At 33.6% G+C, this 19,441-nt stretch overlaps 1 protein-coding gene across 12 annotated transcripts in view; it reads left to right on the top strand.

Moving 5' to 3' along the window:
* CFAP96 (cilia and flagella associated protein 96) overlaps positions 1-19,441 on the top strand; it is a 157,354-nt gene that overhangs the window by 3,274 nt on the left and 134,639 nt on the right. For 6 of the 12 annotated variants that reach the window (XR_014239180.1, XR_014239181.1, XR_014239182.1 and 3 more), the window contains exons 2-5: positions 682-901; positions 2,986-3,123; positions 3,224-3,299; positions 5,080-5,259. Coding sequence is in view for 8 of the 12 variants with exons in the window: in XM_082375383.1 (XP_082231509.1) it covers positions 682-901; positions 2,986-3,123; positions 3,224-3,299; positions 5,080-5,259 (614 nt within the window). In the remaining 4 variants the exon portion in view is untranslated. Of the gene's footprint in view, positions 1-681; positions 902-2,985; positions 3,124-3,223; positions 3,300-5,079; positions 5,260-8,897; positions 9,068-10,628; positions 10,878-19,441 lie in introns of those variants that run through there. The other 6 variants (XM_082375387.1, XM_082375384.1, XM_082375386.1 and 3 more) reach the window with 2 other exon arrangements.

The raw sequence follows: 19,441 nt of genomic DNA, 5'->3' as shown, positions 1-19,441 counted from the left end.
TTATGGAAGGACTTTACAAATTGAGTTCTCCTAGATGCAAATTACAAAAGAAGTTCTAAATATTCATAAAACCAGCCTTTTAAAAATTATTGGGCTACTAGTACTTCACTGTATACCACAATTTATTTATCTGTTCCCCTGTTGATGGGCATTTGAGTTGTTTTTGGTTTTTGATTGTTATGAATAAAGCTGCTGTGAACATTCTTGTTTACGTCTTTTAATGGATATAGGCACTCATGTGTCTAGAGTATATACCCAGGAGGGGAATTGTTTCAGTTTGAGTATGAAATACCCTTCCCCTCCAACCTAAAAATACACACTCACACACACGCTTATTGACATCTGACACAAATAGTTTCCTAGCATATTCTTACACAGTGTTCCGTAGTGTATAGATGGGGAAGCACTGGATTCAGTGACCTGTAAGGTCTCTTCCAGCTCTCAGATTCAGAGTTTAACAGGACCTCAATCTAATTATTAAAATGTTTTAATGGAAGCCTCTTAGTTCTTATTGTCAGTGTGGCCTTTGACACAGACCTTTCAGTAAATGTTTTGAAATAGTGTTTAAGAGCTCAAAACTCACTGGTCCAAATCACATTTTGAAACTTTTCAAAGTCATTTTTCACGTCCCTTAATTACTAGTGAGCTCAAAATTGTGATACTCCTAATTTATTTTTAAAGGACCCTTTAATGAAGCTGCAAGCAAAAATAGACAGATGCTACCTGGGGGATCCAAAGAAATGTCACATCTCCAGGCAGGTTATTTTGATCCCCATTTTGTAAGGATTTTTGAAGGTGAAGGCTACGTAAACCTGAATCAAGTGAGGAGACGGCATATGATGGAAGAAGCCAAAAAAAATCTAGGCAAAGCGTTCCTCCCTAGTAATGGAGATAAGAAGCTGTAAGTATTTGGGAAAAAGTCTTAAATATTGATATATCTCCTGCATAGCTCTCTCTCCTCCATCCTAAATTAAGTTTTGGTTTTTCCGGAGGACTTATGTATGATTCATTTTTTAAAGTATGATTCTTAGGTCAAGTTTGTCTTAGATGAAGACAATTATATTGGATGATTTAGGTTGACAGGTAATTTTGATTAAGTAGATTCTCATTATCACATTAAATTTTTGGTTACCTCTGTCACTATTCTCTATCAGTTTATACTAATGAAGTCAACTAAATAATGAAAATAAGTTTAGTTGAAAACCTTGCAATAGTCAGATTAGGAAAAAAATTGCCTTGGGTCATCATATCTGTGCCCTTGACTATTTTATCTGCTTTTTAAAACTTTAAGAAAAGTGTAAATACAAAATGTGAAATTAGGAGAAATCTTTTTTGGATAAAGAGGATAATTTATCAAAGATACGTTATTTAAAAATCATGCATGAAGATACATGTATGGGGTTTAACAATATTTTAGTTGTGAAAATTGTCAATGTGAGGTTCTTTTTTTCTTTAACCTTTAAATACTTAAGATCATGTAGTCTATGTAATATCATATAATATAGCTGAGCTTTATATATGATGTTAATTCACACTTAATAACGTTGACTCTCAATCTAGAGTTTATGACAGACGAGGATTGGTTGAAAAATAATTTGGGGCTTATTCATGGTTTTGAGATTAGTAAAGCTGCAGTCTTCAAAGTTAAATTATTAAGTTTTTATTAAGAGTGGAGAATGTCTTCTGTTATTATAGTTTATCTTTTTCCACCTTTTCACACTTTTGAGAGGTTTGAATTATTATTTTTAAATTTATTTTATTTATTTATTTTTGGCTGCGTTGGGTCTTCATTGCTGTGTGTGGGCTTTCTTTAGTTGTGGTGAGCAGGGGCTACCCTTCGCTGCGGTGCGCGGGCTTCTTATTGCGGTGGCTTCTCGTTGCAGAGCACGTGCTCTAGGCGCGCGGGCTTCAGTAGTTGTGGCATGTGAGCTCAGTAGTTGTGGCATGTGGGCTTCAGTAGTTGTGGCTCGTGGGCTCTAGAGCGCAGGCTCAGTAGTTGTGGCGCACAGGCTTAGTTGCTCCGCGGCCTGTGGGATCTTCCTGGACCAGGGCTTGAACCTGTGTCCCCTGCATTGGCAGGAGGATTCTTAACCACTGTGCCAGATGGGAAGCCCCTATTTATTTTTATTATTACTACTTTTTAAATTTATTTTTATATTTACTTTTGGCTGTGGTGGGTCTAAGTTTCTGTGCGAGGGCTTTCTCTAGTTGTGGCAAGTGGGGGCCACTCTTCATCGCAGTGCGCGGGCCTCTCACTATCGTGGCCTCTCTTGTTGCGGAGCACAGGCTCCAGACGCGCAGGCTCAGTAGTTGTGGCTCACGGGCCTGTTGCTCCGCGGCATGTGGGATCTTCCCAGACCAGGGCTCGAACCCGTGTCCCCTGCATTGGCAGGCAGATTCTCAACCACTGCGCCAGATGGAAAGCCCCTATTTATTTTTATTATTACTACTTTTTCTTGGGTTTCTTTTTTTCTTCTTAGATATAAATTCAGACGTGCATTTTTTGGGTCACTACTTCATTTCTTTTTCATGTAATATATGTATTTTATCCTTTAAATAACTGTTTTGTATTTTTCAGCCTCCCCCACCCTCTGGAACTAATATAATATTGTAAATCAACTATACTTAAATAAAAAAATAAATAATTTTAAAAAAACAAAGATTCTATTTGTTGTTATAGTTAACTGAATTAATGTAAACTCTTCTAAATTCCTAGAGATTATTAAGTTTTGTTTAGAGCATTTAAAATAGGCATAAAAATTAAAAATATTATCTCAGAATCTGTGACTTTGAAAAATAGGGGAAATTAGATTACAAAATAAGACAAAAAATTTTTTTCTTACCAAAGTTAGGCAAGTCAGTTCCATTGCATATATTTTGCTCCCCTTTTAATAATATTTTATAAATTATGGTAAAATATGTATAACACAAAATTTGCTATTTTAACTTGCTCCTTTTTGTTTTTGTGGTTAAACTGTATTTAAGATGTGGATTAGGAAGTTACTATGGAACAATAGGTAGACCAGTCCCATTTTTCAGTGCACAATCAAAACCCAAAGAAAAATATGAGCCACCTGGAAAGAATTTGTACACAAACCCAGGAAAGAAAGGAACTGGATATGGGTAAGATATTTTTAATACTTTTGTATCATTTGTTTTGAATTAAAAAAAAATTTAATTTCTGAACCCTGAAGTCATCATCATTATTATTTTCCTTCTTTAGCTATGCAAATGTTACCATAGGTAAGCAGTTTTCACACTCTGCTGATTTCTATGATGCAGCAAAACTAAATGACAAGGTAAAAGAATCTATTTTAACTTTTTCCAACCTTTCTCTTATTTAGTTGACTTAGAGAATTCACTTGTGATCTAATTAAGGTTTGTTTTGTTTTATCTATTTGTATTACTTGGGCAATGGCAGATTGATGTTTATGAATTGTGATAATTTTACCTTTCTGATATTAGATTCCCAGAATGAGCTTTAACCCCTGCTATAGTTTACCACATCTATCCTGTATCTCTCCAAACCAGCTGTGAGACTTCTGTTAACTTGGCCTGATCAACTATGCTCTATTTTGATTAGAAGAGTCCTAAAAGTATCCTGGTCCTTAGCCGTGTTCCCACCACACCCTAGTATATTGTGCCTAAAAAAGTAGTGGTAGTACCTTTGGGCTGATCAGGCCATTATGGTGAATGAATGGGATGGAGGAGTGATGGGGAGAAGGGAGGAAGTGGAGCAGAGAATGAAAACCTACAGGAGAGAAAGTGAAAGGACGGGAGAAAACGACTCACTTTATTACATGGCAGAAATAAAAACTGAGATGTACTGGCATAAGCCTCTTACACTCACTTTATACAGTATTTGACTTACAGTGAAGCATATTCACATTTGTGGAGAATGCCTACATGCGAAGGAATAGAGGAACCTGTAGAAATTTTGGAACCATATCAACATAATTTAACAATATTGATATAATTTAAAGAAAGCTGGTAGTAATGGAAAGTCAAGTTCATTTGGATGTTAAGAAACAGAAACTAAATGGCAACTATTTTATAAGTTTTAAAATTTTTGTTTTTTTAGGCATGCAGTCTTCAGTAATTTTGGCTGTGGTGATTTTAAGTGGCAGTGAGATAAAAGGGTAGTAGCCAGTTTTGCAAATGGGCATGTCCAAACCCAGGAAAAGTTTTCTATTAAATTGGGCAGAAACTTTGGTCATTTGAAAATAGGCATCTCTTGTTTCTATGCATGGATTGTTCACTTTATATAAAATTCTGTGTAAACTACTTTTTATATAGAATAGGAATAATAATACATAATATTCTATAGGAAAAATAATACATAATTTATAAATGCATACAAGGCAATTTTATCAATGGCTCAGTAATTAGTCTTTCATCCAAAGTATATGGGTATAAGATACTTTTCTCTCTTTAGAGTTCTTACTTTTAGAACTTATTATTTATAAGTCAGAAATTTTATGTCCCTGGATTTCCTAAAATAATATTGTAATATAAAAATGTTGTAATGTAAAAAGTAAGTATTCCTTATTCTTAGAAGTAAAAGCTGACATTTTTTTGAAGGCCTATCATATGCCAGGTACTTTGAACACATAATCTCATTTAATCTTTACAACAGCATTAAGGGTGTGGGGAATATTATCATCATTATTTACAGTTAAAGAAAATGTGACACTAAAAAAGTAAGTAACTTTCCCAGTGTCCCTGAGAAATGCTAAAAAGCAGGAAGGAGTTAGGGTTTGAACTAGAGACTGACTTTTTTTTACTGCCTTATATCACCCAGATAGTTGATATAGATTTGTTCAAGTGATAAATAAATCTCTATACATCAAATAAATTTATATCCAAAATGAACAATCATAGCTGTGCTTGTTCATAAGTAAGCATATATTTTGTATCATAAAAATGGAACATAACAAAGGAATGTTTCAAAAAAGTGAACCCAGCAGTATATATTAAAAAATCTACATGCTTATATTAAAATTTAAAGGTATATTAACTCTACATTACTTCCAGTTTGAGTAATTTTTGCTATATAATTTCAAACTCTTTAATTTACAGAAAGAGAATGAAGAACACCATCGTTTACTTAAAGGGACACCTTTCAAATTAAATCTTTACCCAAGGGAATATTTTGATACCAATCCTTATTTGTTTGAGAAACCTTTACCACCAATTAAAAAAGCAGAGAAGAAAGAAGCACTTGCAAACCCTTTTAAGCCCTCTTCTCCTGGTAAAAAGGTAAGTTAAAAATTTTAGAATGAAAAACTATTAAGCATTATAAAGAAACATTGCCTCTTGCTGTCATATTATTTTATTACCCATGTAAATAATAAACTTTTGTTTATATTCATGCCATGAATCATGAAACTTGTTTTTATGAAATTATGAAAAGTCATAAAACTGAATAGCATAGGGAATAATGAAGCTCTTATAATGAAATAATTATTAACCATTTCATAACCATTTCAAAAGTATTTTACTTTACAATGAATTTTCTAAGTGCCTCTCTAGATTTAGGCATAGTTTTTCTCAAAACCATAAAAAGTCAGATAATCTTTAGTTTTTGAAGTGGTGATTAAAATGAACTGTCTCCCTTCTGCTGAGGTTTACAACAAGTGTGAATAAAAATGAAAATGCTTCTAACAGTAAACCTTAGTTTATACTTTCGTTTTTCTTCTGTGAATTGTCTGTTAATTTTCCTTGCGAATGTTCTATTAGGATATTTGTCTTTTTGATACTGATTTGTCAGATCTTTTCATATATTAAGGATATTGTTTTATCATTTGTGTTGAAAATAATTTTTCTAGTCTGGTGAATCTTTGACTTTGGTTATAGTATTTTGTGCTATTCAGAAATTTAATAATTTGATGTAGTCAAATTTATCAGTCCTTTGTGCTGAGTTTATGTCATTCTCAGAATGACTTTCCTTCCCAGCAGTATTAGAAAAATATGCATTCCTGATTTCTTTTACTGAAATGTATTTTGATGTAAAGAGCAAGGTAAGGATCCAGCTTTTATCTTTTTCAAAATTCAGTTTTAAGGGCAGAAGGAAGCTTTGTGGGGAGGACACTTTCTGTGCCTTGACTGTCATTGTGGTTTCAAGCGTGTATACATCTGTCAAAGCTCATAGAATTGTAAACTTAAAATGGGTGCAGTTTATTATACTTAAATTAGATTTATGTAAAACTGATTGTGAAAAAATTCAGTTGTTCCTGATCTCACCAATAGGATAATTAGCACCCCTACTTTGAAATGCCACCCTTATCAAATCAAAATTCCCATTTTTTAGTTTTTTTTTTTCCCTGAATTTTCATGCAATTTGATTGATGTTTATTTCTACCAGTACCAAACTACTTTTAATTATTTTTGCATTTTAATATTGGGTGGGTCTAGTCTCTTCTTACTCTTTAAAAAAGTTATATGGCTGTTTTCCAATATTTATTATTTAGAACTTTGGAATTATTTTGTAAAGTGCTGGGGGAAAAAAGACCTTAGGTATTTTGCTCTAAAATTAAATCTTTAGATTTTTGCTTGTATTAGCATATTTATATTTTGAATCTTCTGACCTAGAATTAACCTACTTACAAAAACCTTTATTTGTCTTGTAGATTTTAATATTTTACTTCACGTAGATTTTTCTATCTTATATTTATTCCTACTTACTTTAAGGTCCTGGTCAATGCTTTTTTCTCCCATCAATCCCCTTATATTATTTGTTCTTATTAAAACATTTGATTTTTTAAAATAACTGGCCACTTCATTAAAGTTTCTTATGTTCTAATGGGTATTCTGTTGATTCTCTTTGGATCTTTAGACATATGATTATATATCTGCAAATAATTTTGGTCTTTCCTTTCTAATATTTATATCTCTTATGTCATGCTCATTCCAATATTTGGATATGATATGGGGATCATGGGAACTCCTCCAGTGTTCATTTTTATAGATGCCAAAAATAAGACTAACTCAAGAATGTATGTAGAATTATACTGAATATTTTGGTGTAATCTGTTTAGACCATCTTTTTTTTCTCCATTGACTTGTTATGAGTAACAGTAATAGATTTCTTGGAATGATTCCCACTTGACTGTGTTGTATTAATCTTTAAGTGTAACACTGTGTTTTATTTGTTAACATTAAGTATTTTCACATCAATAATTTTAAGGGTTGTGACTGGTCTGTACTTTTATTTTTATATGCCTTGTTCTATTTTGGTATAAGTAGATGCTAGCATCTTAAAATAATCGGGAGATTTCCTTCTTTTTCTATGTTCTGTAAGAGTTTAATAGCACCAGAAATATCTGTTCCTTGAAAGCCAGAAAGAATTCTCATAGGAAATGTTCTGAGCTTAATTTCTTGCATGATGCCCATCTGTTTTCTGTAGGTGGTCTCTCTCTTTTTGAGTCACTTTTGACAATATTTTCTTTGAAAACCATTCATTTCATTCATATTTTCAAATTTATTAACATAGAGGTGTACAAAAATACTATCTTACAGTTTTTGCTATTCCATATATGTACAGGTTTCTTCCACCCATTTCTCAATCTTAATTATAATATAGACTTACCTATTTATTTTTTAAGTATCATCTGGTGGATTGGTTTATTTACCATGTATATTTTTACATTTTCAATTCATCTGTTTTGCTTTTACATTAATTAATTAATTAATTTTATTTTCTTAAGATTCCTTATTATTTGTTGCTCTTAAAAATAATCCATGTGCCTCTATCTGGAAAACTTGAAAAATTACAACCATATCTTTCCAACGAATCAAGTTTTCATGTATATCTGACTTAGACACTGTCAGAGAAAGGATGCCTAATTAAATGGGTCATTGTGATTTTATAGAGTTTTCTTGGTGACCATATATAATATAATGATAAAAATCCCGTTAGTAAGTCAGTTTAAAAGGTCAAAGCAAATGTTTGTTTGTTTTGTGTATAGCTCAAAAAATATTTTGATTGACTTCTCTTAATAGATTACAAGAAAAGTACAGTATATGGTACAGTATCCATGGGGGATTGGTTTCAGGACACCCCTCCCCCACTCTCAGGATACCAAAATTTGAGGATGCTCAGGTCCCTTATATAAAATGGCGTAGTATTTGCATGTAACCTTTGCATATCCTCCTGTGTACTTTAAATCATCTTTAGATTACTTATAATATCTAATACAATGTAAATGCTATGTAAAGCACATGTCAAGTTCAAGTTTTTCTCTTTGGAACTTTCTGGAGTTCTTTTTCTTTAAATATTTTCGATCTGAGGTTGGTTGAATCTGAGGATGCAGAACTTGTGGATACGGAGGACTGACTGTGGATTACATTTTCCTCTCTTTTTTTCTATGTGCTCTTCCTTTATTTTTATCAAAAAAAAATTTTTTATTTTTAGTATCTTCCCCATCATTTACTGACATTTAGTGAACTCATGTCGTGCCAGGCTCCCTGTTGGACAAACCTTACCCTTGGCCTCTTCTCTCATCTTCTGGTTCTGAGCCCTAACTCCTTTCTCTATCAGAATACGTTGGACCTAGGTCTCATTCCCTCAGTAATGGGCTCACCTCCTGTGTAGATGATAGCCTGATCTGATAAATTCTCCCTAAAATATTAACTGTTGGCAACAGTTTAGAATATTACCTTCTTATAAATATTTGCATTTTAATAGAGAACTTTTGGAATTACAGCGTCTTAACCCCATAGAATTGGTGGTAGGGAGACGCTTTGGTGGTATTTGAATTAAACAGTACAGACAATTTTCTTTAAATGTAAAACCAACTCCATGTACAATACACAAATATGTATGAACTTCTTCAAATCTAATTTTGTTAGAAGCATTTTTACAAAACCACATTAAATTGTCTCATTTTTATTTGTAGGCTGGTGGAATGAAGGCAGGAACATTTGATTCTTACCCTTCACATTCTGCTGACCCTTATGGGGTTAAATTGACAAGCCATATTTCCAGAAAAGGTGCTAAGGTTTTCCATCCACCAGGTGGACCAAAAAGCAGACCAACTGAAAGTATAATAACTTTGAATGTCAAAAGGTAGTAATGTTACATTTAGCCCATAAACCGAGACAAATTATTTTCAGCTTTTAGATTTCTTCAAAATAATATCTTTTATTTATACATACTTTAAAAAATGACAAATTTGGGTGACTTTAGAAATCTCAGCTTCGTTCTTATACCTGCCCTCTCCTGTAGAAGTTCTTTCCCATCTTCTGAAATTCCCAATTCAAAAAGCTTAATTTTTCTGTAACAAACTATTCTGTTAATAATTTTTAAAGCAAATCTATATAGCACCTTATTTCGAGTCATTTGAGACTTTAGATATATACAGTTCAGTTAGCAGTACATGTTAACATTGTCTGTTTCTCAGTCTTTTGACCCTTGCTAAATTATTATCTCTATGTGGGCCCCAGGCTCTCAGTAATTGTTTGGAATCCTAATGACACTTATTCTGTTCTTAACTTTCAAATAACCTATGAAAGCAGGAAATATTCCGATTAATTAAAAATGCTTCGAGGAAAAGTATATGTATATTATTAACATATCATGGAACTTCAGTTTTACCTAGATTTTGAGCACTCTCAAAACTGAAAAGAAGTTCTTAGAAGTTCAGAGTGTAATTTAGAATAGGACAATCCATCATTCTTTTGGTGTGTGCGCAAGATCATAAATAACTGAAGAATTGATTTGATTACCTTTCCACCTATTCATTGGAAAACTTTTAATGCCAATTTAACTAACTTACATATTTCTGACTTCAGTGTAATCATACAATGGATTAGGTAAAGGACATCAAATTCACATTCTTTCCTTTTGTAAAAACAGTAGTACATCTTCATCACTTGTGGACAGTGATTGTAATGCCAACATCATTATTATATCACCAAAGTGAGACTTGCCCTTCATGATTTGTGTAATTTGACTGTTGTCTATAGGAATAATATTCTTTGAGGGCTAGTTGGTAGATGATCAGTCTGGGAAACAAAGATATGGAGCCTTTTTTCCATGTGTTTGGACCTTTATCCTTTGGCAAGTTACCTATCAGTACTCTGGCCAACTTTAGTTATACAATAGAACTGACAGTAAAATTGGAATTTTCCTCACAACACTCACCCTCAAATAGATGGAATTTTTTTGGTGCAGGGTGGTTTCAGATTTTCTGGCTATCCAGAGGACAGATCCAAGAAAGCTCTATGATGCCCTAGCATATATGTTTAGAGCAGAGTAAAGAAAAAAGTAACTGTTCTTCTGGAAAATCAGAAGTTTATCTTCTGTTGAGTAATTTTGAGTTTATTCAATCCCTCTTTTTTTACATGATCACAAATATTATCCTAAATCAAGTTTTAGCTTCTTCTATCCTAATTTTAAAACTAATAAACCTTTGGGCAATAGCATTTAAAATTGGTATCATAAACCAGTTATTCCCTCTTAAATTACATTTTAAAAGTATATCTGACATATAAAGTGAAGCTTTTTATTTGGTGAGAAAATTTGGTTTCGGATTGGTAATTTTTTATTGCAAAATGTTTTTACAAGAATAAACAGATATATTACCTGCACCTATAAAATTAAATGTGCATTTATTTTCCAATTTTAGGGCACTAAATATGAAGAACTACAAGACTGCTTCAGTACAGTCCTATTAGCATCTGGAAGACAAATAGCCGTATAGGTCCCGACTACCAAAAATTCATTATCAAGTGCTCATTATTTGAAAAAATATAAGATACTGTGGAACAAATAGCTCAAGCATTTAAAAGAAATTTAGGGCTGTGACTCTAATACTCTTCCATCTTTTAGTACTATTACATAATAAATAAATAGTATTTGTTAATAATTTAACATATGCTTACTGATCTGTGTTTAGATCTGTGTTTCTGAGGAGATGTTTAGGAATGTTTAGAAATGTTATAAAATCTTGAAGTGTAGTCTGTCATTTGAAATATTTTGCTCCTAATGTTAAAAAATTGCAGGGTTGGAGGGTAGGGGTGGAAATGGGGACTGGAGGGGTAGAACATGCACAGTGAATTCTTAATTTGCTCTTCCTTCTTGGAGGTATTTGAAGGTTGAGTTGATAGTTATCCCAGTGTCACAGCCCGTTAAAGCATTCTTAACATCAAAGAGAAGTATTGATCCAGTCATATTGCATAGATTCATGTATACACACATGATATAGTGAGGCAGATAGCTCAATTTATGTGGTATCGTGCCTTCTATTTGTGGCCTATGTACAGCATCAGATCAGCCAATGGCACCCTCAGGATGAGGAGGGGGAAGGGAGAGTGGGGATGTACTTTAAGTTCAGTATATTACGAACAATGGCCAGGTTTCAAGACAGGTGCAGTTGGCCTTTGGTGTCCTCTCATGCTCCTCGGTAGCTGCTCAGAGCTGCCTCTCTCGTACCTGCCTCTCTAGGTCTTACCCTCTCCTTCCCAAGTTCTCTCTTCACTCGTCCTACCACTTAAAAAATATCTGTTCTTAAAAGATATGATTTAAATACATTACTGTAATTCATAGTGAGGTCTCTCTCAATAGTCGTCATTCAGTTGGGGCGGGGTGGCGGTGGTATTTAAAAAGAGAAATTTACAATATCTATTAATATAATGTATTGCGGGAATTATTTTTGATCCGTGGTTTTTTCTTAGTACTTGTCTCTCTGCCACTCTAGACCTGTCAGAGCTGAAAACCAGAATATATAGGGGTGGCAGTAGTCTCCTGCTGGACCCACTTTTTTTTTCAGTGGGGGGAAACCATGTCAATCCAGATCCACATCTGGCTTTTAAAGGGATTGCAGATGGTACAGAGAATTTTTAATGTTGTCAAAAATCTATTTTTATTTCCATGCCTCATAACTGTTTACTTTTTTCTAAAAGAAAATATTTTTTTAAAAGATTTTTAAAAAAGACTTAAAAAGTTTTCTAAAATATTTAAAAATGTTGTTTCCTATCCAAAGGACAGTGTAGAATGAAGATCTTGAAGACATTGTTAGGGGTATAATGAGACTCAAAGGGGAATACATTTGTCTTCAGAATAGCAAAGGTTTTGCCAGGTGGACAAAACTGAATAAAAACTCATTTAGTTGCATATAGATAAATGTTACCAAACAAGCCTTATAAGTATATGCATTATTTTGAGGAAGAGGTTTATATATTCAGATTTTATTAAAATCTAAATAATTGCTCATTTTCACCTCTGCCTTTTGTTATCTATTTATTTTATTAATGTGCCTCTCATAACAATGCACACTTCATATAATTAATACATAGATGCGAATACTCATCTAATGCCTCCTGAAGGGTGTAAGAAGCAGTGTGACAGTTGACAGAGCTTATCTAGAATTTACATAAATATATTGTGTCAAATAGAGAAACCAGTAATAGGAATAGCGAAGCCTATAGAAAAGTTAAGATTTTTGAAATGATCAGAAATAGAGGAACACACACATACAAATTTGATTTGAGGGGCACAAACTATTTACGATGCCCATTGTTTTCTTACAACTAGTGTCTCTCTCTCCTTTTAGTTTTGAAAATATAACAATACAACATTAGGTGGTTTCCTGTGAAACAACTTTTTCCCCCAGAGTCAGTTGTGAAGAGTTAACGTTAATGGACACTGGTGTCCTGTCTCTTGACAACTCAGGCATCTAGTTATCTACTGCCCATTAGGATGCCTGTATGACTTGAGTGGTTTTCTGCATCCACCATTAGAGAATAATGGAAGCAATAATATGCTTGCTTAGTAGTTGTTAATCTCTGTTATGAACCATCCAACCACACCTATTTAAGGCTCAAAGTTGAAACGAAGATTAAGGATGTTAACCTGATCATGGAAGAAATGCTTAACTTTGAGAGAGACTTAGATCAATAAGAAGCTCCAACAGGAACTGGAGGGAATGTTAAGCAGTAGCATAGTGTATTTTTGGAAACCTTACCCTGCTTCTTCAGAGATTGCTTGCTCTTTTTGTATGTTAATATTGTGGACTGTGTATTAATAATAAGCCAGGCTCAACCTATGACTAGCTGGGTAAATTGGAGCAATTTAATTAAGCTTTAAACCATATCTCCAGCTTACAACATTATCCTGAATCAGAGTTCTATTTATAACTGCCTACAAGACATCTTTTTTCTTTTTAAAATGATCTCCTAGAGAGCTCAAATGTAATGCTTCCAAAATGAAATCTATCATTTTTACCTCTTAAATTAGCTCCTCATTAATTATTCCCTCTCTCGGTAAATTGTGCTTCCAAATATCATGTAACTTAAAACAAATCTTGAAATTATTCAGAAATCATCTCCCTTTACCATCCAATCCACTACTTCACTAAGTTAAAAACCCTTTAGTGGATTCCCATTATCCTTAAGATAAAGGCAAAATCTATATCAGGGTTAAAAGGCTCTTCGAGACTTGACTCATTTCTTTTCCTTTATTTCTTGTTACTCTTTGCTCTTTTCATTCTACCTAGGGTAGATTTATTTCACTTTTTATAATGACAGACATGCTGTCCCTTGCCTGGGAGGGATTTATCCACTTTCTATAGCTTGGAACTTTTCCCACCATCCATCATCTTCTTACCTTACTAACTCCAATTTGTAGACTTTCAGATCTCTTCTAAAAATGTTTCTTCCTTATGTAAGGCCTTCCTGATGTTTGAGATGAGGTTAGGTCCCCTTGTTAAGTATTCAAATAACACCTTCTAACTTCATGTTTATAATATTTATTAGCCTGTATCTTCTGTGATATCATAAGTACTGTAAAACCATATCTATTTTGTTTATGGTTATTAGCACCTAGCATAGCGCTTGACACTTTTTGTAGGCAGTCAGTAAATATTTGTTGATTGAATGAATGAATATACTATGGTGGCCATATTTAATCATCTTTCCCCTTCACCTTGAATTATTTGTAATTCCTTGCAAGTGACATGTTGTTCTGAGCTATTATGATGGCTCACATGATTTTCCTTTCCTGGAATACCCTATGCCTTTCATTGTCTTGCTAACTTCCCAATTATTACTCAAAACTGAGATTAATACGTAATAAAAAACCAAAGCTACATAAACAAGACGAGAAGACAACCCTCAGAATGGGAGAAAATACTTGCAAATGAAGCAACTGACAAAGAATTCATCTCCAAAATTTACAAGCAGCTCATGCAGCTCAATAGCAAAAAAACAAACAACCCAATCCAAAAATGGGCAGAAGACCTAAATAGACATTTCTCCAAAGAAGATATACAGATTGCCAACAAACACATGAAAGAATGCTCAGCATCATTAATCATTAGAGAAATGCAAATCAAAACTACAATGAGATATCATCTCACACTGTTCAGAATGGCCATCACCAAAAAATCTACAAACAATAAATGCTGGAGAGGGTGTGGTGAAAAGGGAACCCTCTTGCACTGTTGGTGGGAATGTAAACTGATACAGCCACTATGGAGAACAGTATGGAGGTTCCTTAAAAAACTAAAAATAGAACTACCATGCGACCCATCAATCCCACTACTGGGCATATACCGTGAGAGAACCATCATTCAAAAAGTGTCATGTACCAAAATGTTCATTGCAACTCTATTTACAATAGCCAGGACATGGAAGCAACCTAAGTGTCCATCAACAGATGAATGGATAAAGAAGATGTGGCACATATATACAATGGAATATTACTCAGCCATAAAAAGAAATGAAACTGAGTTATTTGTAGTGAGGTGGGTGGACCTAGAGTCTGTCATATAGAGTGAAGTAAGTCAGAAAGAGAAAAACAAATACCGTATGCTAACACATATATATGGAATCTAAAAAAAAAAAAAAAAGGTCATGAAGAACCTAGGGGCAAGACGGGAATAAGACACAGACCTACTTACTAGAGAATGGACTTGAGGATATGGGGAGGGGGAAGGGTAAGCTGGGACAAAGTGAGAGAGTGGCATGGACATATATACACTACCAAACGTAAAATAGATAGCTAGTGGGAAGCAGCTGCATAGCACAGGGAGATCAGCTGGGTGCTTTGTGACCACCTAGAGGGGTGGGATAGGGAGGGTGGGAGGGAGGGAGACGCAAGAGGGAAGAGATATGGGGATATATGTATATGTATAGCTGATTCACTTTGTTATAAAGCAGAAAACTAACACACCATTGTAAAGCAATTATACTCCAATAAGGATGTTTAAAAAAAGAAAAACAAACACCAAAGCTAAAGAATTAATCAGACGGAAAATTGACAGGTTTACATGCTGATGTTAATATTTGAAAAAGATTGAAAATCAAATAAAATAATTCAAAGAGAGAGAAAAACAACCAATTGAAAAGTAGATCTGAAAAACTTAAAATTGTTTTTTTGAAAAGCAGCCTAGAAAAAAAAGAGAGGTGAGAGAGAATACAAACTATACTCTGAGTAAGGAATAGATTTAACCACAGATGTAGCAACAGTTAAAACATGTACAATTCCATGTCAAATACATTTGAAAATGAAATGTTACCAGAAGTAATTCAACAAGAACTGAAAACATGAATGGACCAATAAGGGTAGAAAAAATGGAAATAATAGTTAAACTTAGTAGCCAAAAGGTACTGTGTCTAGATTATTAAGGAGCTAAATCCTATCAAATCTTCAAAACAGAGAAATCTTTTGTTATTTAAATTGTTTTGATCATAGAAAAATATGAAAAGAGTTTTGATTTATTTTATGAGGATAGCATTACTGGACAAGGATAACATAAATAGGAAAATAATATTTCTAACTCATTAAAAAAAATCCTAAATCAAATACAAGCCAATGGAATCCACATTTTAAATGAACATAAAATGATTTATTATTCTATGACTGCTAAAATAGCTTGACATGAGTGAATCTATTATTATAATAAAGTTCTTCAATATATTAAAATGAAAAAAATACATGTTCCCCTAATAGATGCTAAAAAGCCATTTGATAAAATTAAATACTCTTTCCACTTAAAACCTCTTAGGATGTGATGATTAGGAAGAACCTTCCTTACTTTCTAAAGTATATCTATCACAATCATAACAGACATTAAGCTTGAGCCATAAACAAGACAAACACTGCCCTGGAAAATATATTAATATAAATATATTAATGCAGGAAGACAAGAAAAAATCCCAAGAGGAAATAAATATTAGAAAAAGACAATATTATTGCTTGCAGGTGATATATAGTTATTTACCTACAATGTAAAAAGAATCTATTGAAAGATATTTGAACTAATAAAATTGTACAATAAACAGATGTATATAATGATCTGCAAAAAAGATAGTTTTTTTCCATATGTCCATTAGGAAATGTGAAAACTATTCTATTTACAATAGGAAAAAAACTATGGAAACTTAGAATTAAAATGAAGATATAAAAGGAGGCCGGAGCAATAGACCATGTTCCATGGAGACTAAATATTGTAAACTTGCTGTTTATCTTTAATATATCAATAAATTTAATGCAATTTAATAAAAATCCCTACAGAATAAAAACAATAAAACTTGACTAGCTAATTTTAAATTTTATTTTGAAGACAAAACATTAAAATATGTCGTGAAAATTTGAAAGAGGATGTTTGTTCTAAGCAAAAATATACTAAGAAGCTATTTATACTATAATCAAAAACAGTAATGTATTAGGGGCTTCCAATTAAAACTGGCAGGCAGAACACACTTATTTGCTGGCTCTCCTCTGACCCTAATAACACAACAGTAAAATAATGAGTCCAGAAAAATGACTCATAAGGGGATCATCAGAGAATAAGGAGTTTCAAAAAAATTCTGTAGACAAAAAAAGTAAGAATAGAGCCAAAAATGTTTAATTAAAAGTGTGTTCAGGAAAGACTTTTTCAGTCAGTTTCTTTTTTTCCTCCTACCTCCTTCCCATCCTCAGTGCTTTCCCAGTTCAGGCAACCCAGAATTTTACCCCCAGATGAAAAACTAAGCATCTTGCCTCTGAACATTCTGAAGAGCTACCTAAGGAGAATTGGGACTACGAGAGTAAGGTTCTTGTTCTGGCATTATTACTCCAATAAGAATAATTCTGTTTCCATTCTGGTCAATAGCCCTGTACACACATACTCATAGTTACAGGCATCTTCTTTATAGTTGGGGGAGATCTGGTGGAAAAACATACCTGCATATACCAGCTACCTAGAAAAGTCAACACTGTGTTCTGTCTGTTCATAGGACTTGATTTTCCAAACTTCCCAAACTTGACTACCCAGAAATGGCTTCTAGCCAAGATAGAGTATCAGGAACCAGATTTATGCTGCTTCTTTAGGCAATTAAAAACTGTACAAAACATACATAACAACTCTTTTTAGATACTGAACACAGACAGTGCAGGATTGTGATCTGTGAGGAAAAGGAAACAATTGAGGTGAGCCCTGCAATTGCTTTTTGTCTGGAGGCACTTTTGGACTGAAGAGGATGGAGGACTTGGAATCTCAAAGTATAGTAGCCTTGCTGAGTTGAGACAGAAATTGGAACCAAGGACTCTAAAGTGGCTCGAATTTGTGGGGTTGAGTTCTAGAGAGGAAAGATCTACACAGGAAAAGAGTTCAGAAATCTGCATAGGAATCCCCTTAACCCTGCTGACATCTAAGACAGGCATGCGTAAGGTTAAATTCCATGAGGCAGAACAAAGAACAACATGAGGCAGGACAAAGAACAACATGGACCTGTCATGGCTCCCACAGCTAACAGAAGGCCAGGAACCATTCAAGGCTGGGACATTCTCACCTCTCTGCATTCAGTGGTGGTTCCAGAGGATCTCGAGTAGACTAGAGGCTACTCTACACCCACCCTAATAAAAGTTTAAAAAACAAGCCTTGAAAGCACCAAATTGAAGCAGAAGTAATGTAATGCCTAACACAACCAATTCCAACAATCTGTAAAGGAAACAACAACATTCGGACAATCAACAATGTAAAATTCACAAAAACCCATCTTCCAGGTGGATTTTTGGCATACTAGATATGCCAGGAAGCCAGAAAATATGACCCATAACTGGGAGAAAAATCAGTCCATAGAAATAAACCCCCAAACAGTAGAAAAGATGGAATTAGCAAATAAAGACATTAAAATAGCTACTTGAACCATGTTAATGTATTTAAAGGAAAATATGAACATAATGGAAAGAAAAATGAAAGTTATAAACAAGAACCAAATGGAAAATCTAGAGATGAAAAATAAGATAACTGAAATGAAAAACTCAGTAAGTGGGAATAGTAGAAAATTAGGCATGGCAAAAGAAAAAACTAGTGAACTTGAAGATATAGTAATAGAAAGTATCCAAAGTGAAACACGGAAAAAGACTGAAAAGCAAATGAAAATAATACCAGTGAGCTCTAGGGCAATATCAAACAGTCTAACATATGTGTTATTGCATCTCAGAAAGGAGCAGTGAGAAAAAGATTTAAAGAAATAATGGTTGAAAATTTCCAAGTGTGATGAAAATTATAAATCCACATCCAAGATGCCCAAAGAATCACAAGAACCCCAAATTATCAATGTCAGAAGTGAAAGATGGGACATCACAGGTCCTCTAGACATTAAAAAGATAATAAGGAATATTATAAACAACTTTATGCCAATACACTTGAGAACTTACGTAAAATGTACAAATTCTTCAGAACGACAAATGATCAAACCTGATTCAAGAAGAAATAGAAAATCTGAATAGTTCTGTATCTATTAATGGGGTTGATTTTGCAGTGTAAAACCCTTTCCATTTAGAAAACTCCAGGCTCTCTGGTGAATTAGATTATGTATTTAGAAAGGAATAATATCAATAATACCAATTCTACACTAATCCTTTCAGAAAATAGAGGAGGAGGGAACACTTTCCTATTGGAAAACCTGACCTTATATTTTATGAGGCCAGGATTTTCCTGACACCAAAATCAGATAAAGACATAAAAAGAAAATAATATAGATACCAATATCCTGAACATAGAAGCAGAAATCTTTAACAAAATATTGTCAAACTGAATCCAGAAGTATGTTAAAAGGATAATACATGATATCTGATGAAGTTTATCTCAGCAACTCAAGGTTGGTGTAATGTTTCAAAATTAATCAATGTAGTCACCATATTTACAGATTAAAGGGGGAAAACACAGGATCACCTCAATAAAATGCAGAAAAAGCATTTGACAAAATTCAATAAGTTTATTTGTATAACAAGAAGTCTTGAAAGCTAGAGATAGTGTCTCTGCTGGAGCAAGGACAGGTATTCTAACTGTCCTGTATAATAAAGGTAACGTTTCCATCTAGAGCAAAGGGCAGGCATGCTTACTGCACTCAGAAAAGTAATGGTTCCCTAAGCTCAGAGTTTTCTCTTGTAACACAACCACTGTGTGACCCTTTTCATGTTGCCTATAGGAACTGGGGCTTGGAGAACCCA

Source organism: Balaenoptera borealis, assembly GCF_965194805.1.
Source record: "Balaenoptera borealis genome assembly, chromosome: 21".
Lineage (NCBI taxonomy): Eukaryota > Metazoa > Chordata > Mammalia > Artiodactyla > Balaenopteridae > Balaenoptera > Balaenoptera borealis.
Note: the sequence above shows the minus strand (reverse complement) of the source record. Positions and strands in the feature narration are given on the sequence as shown.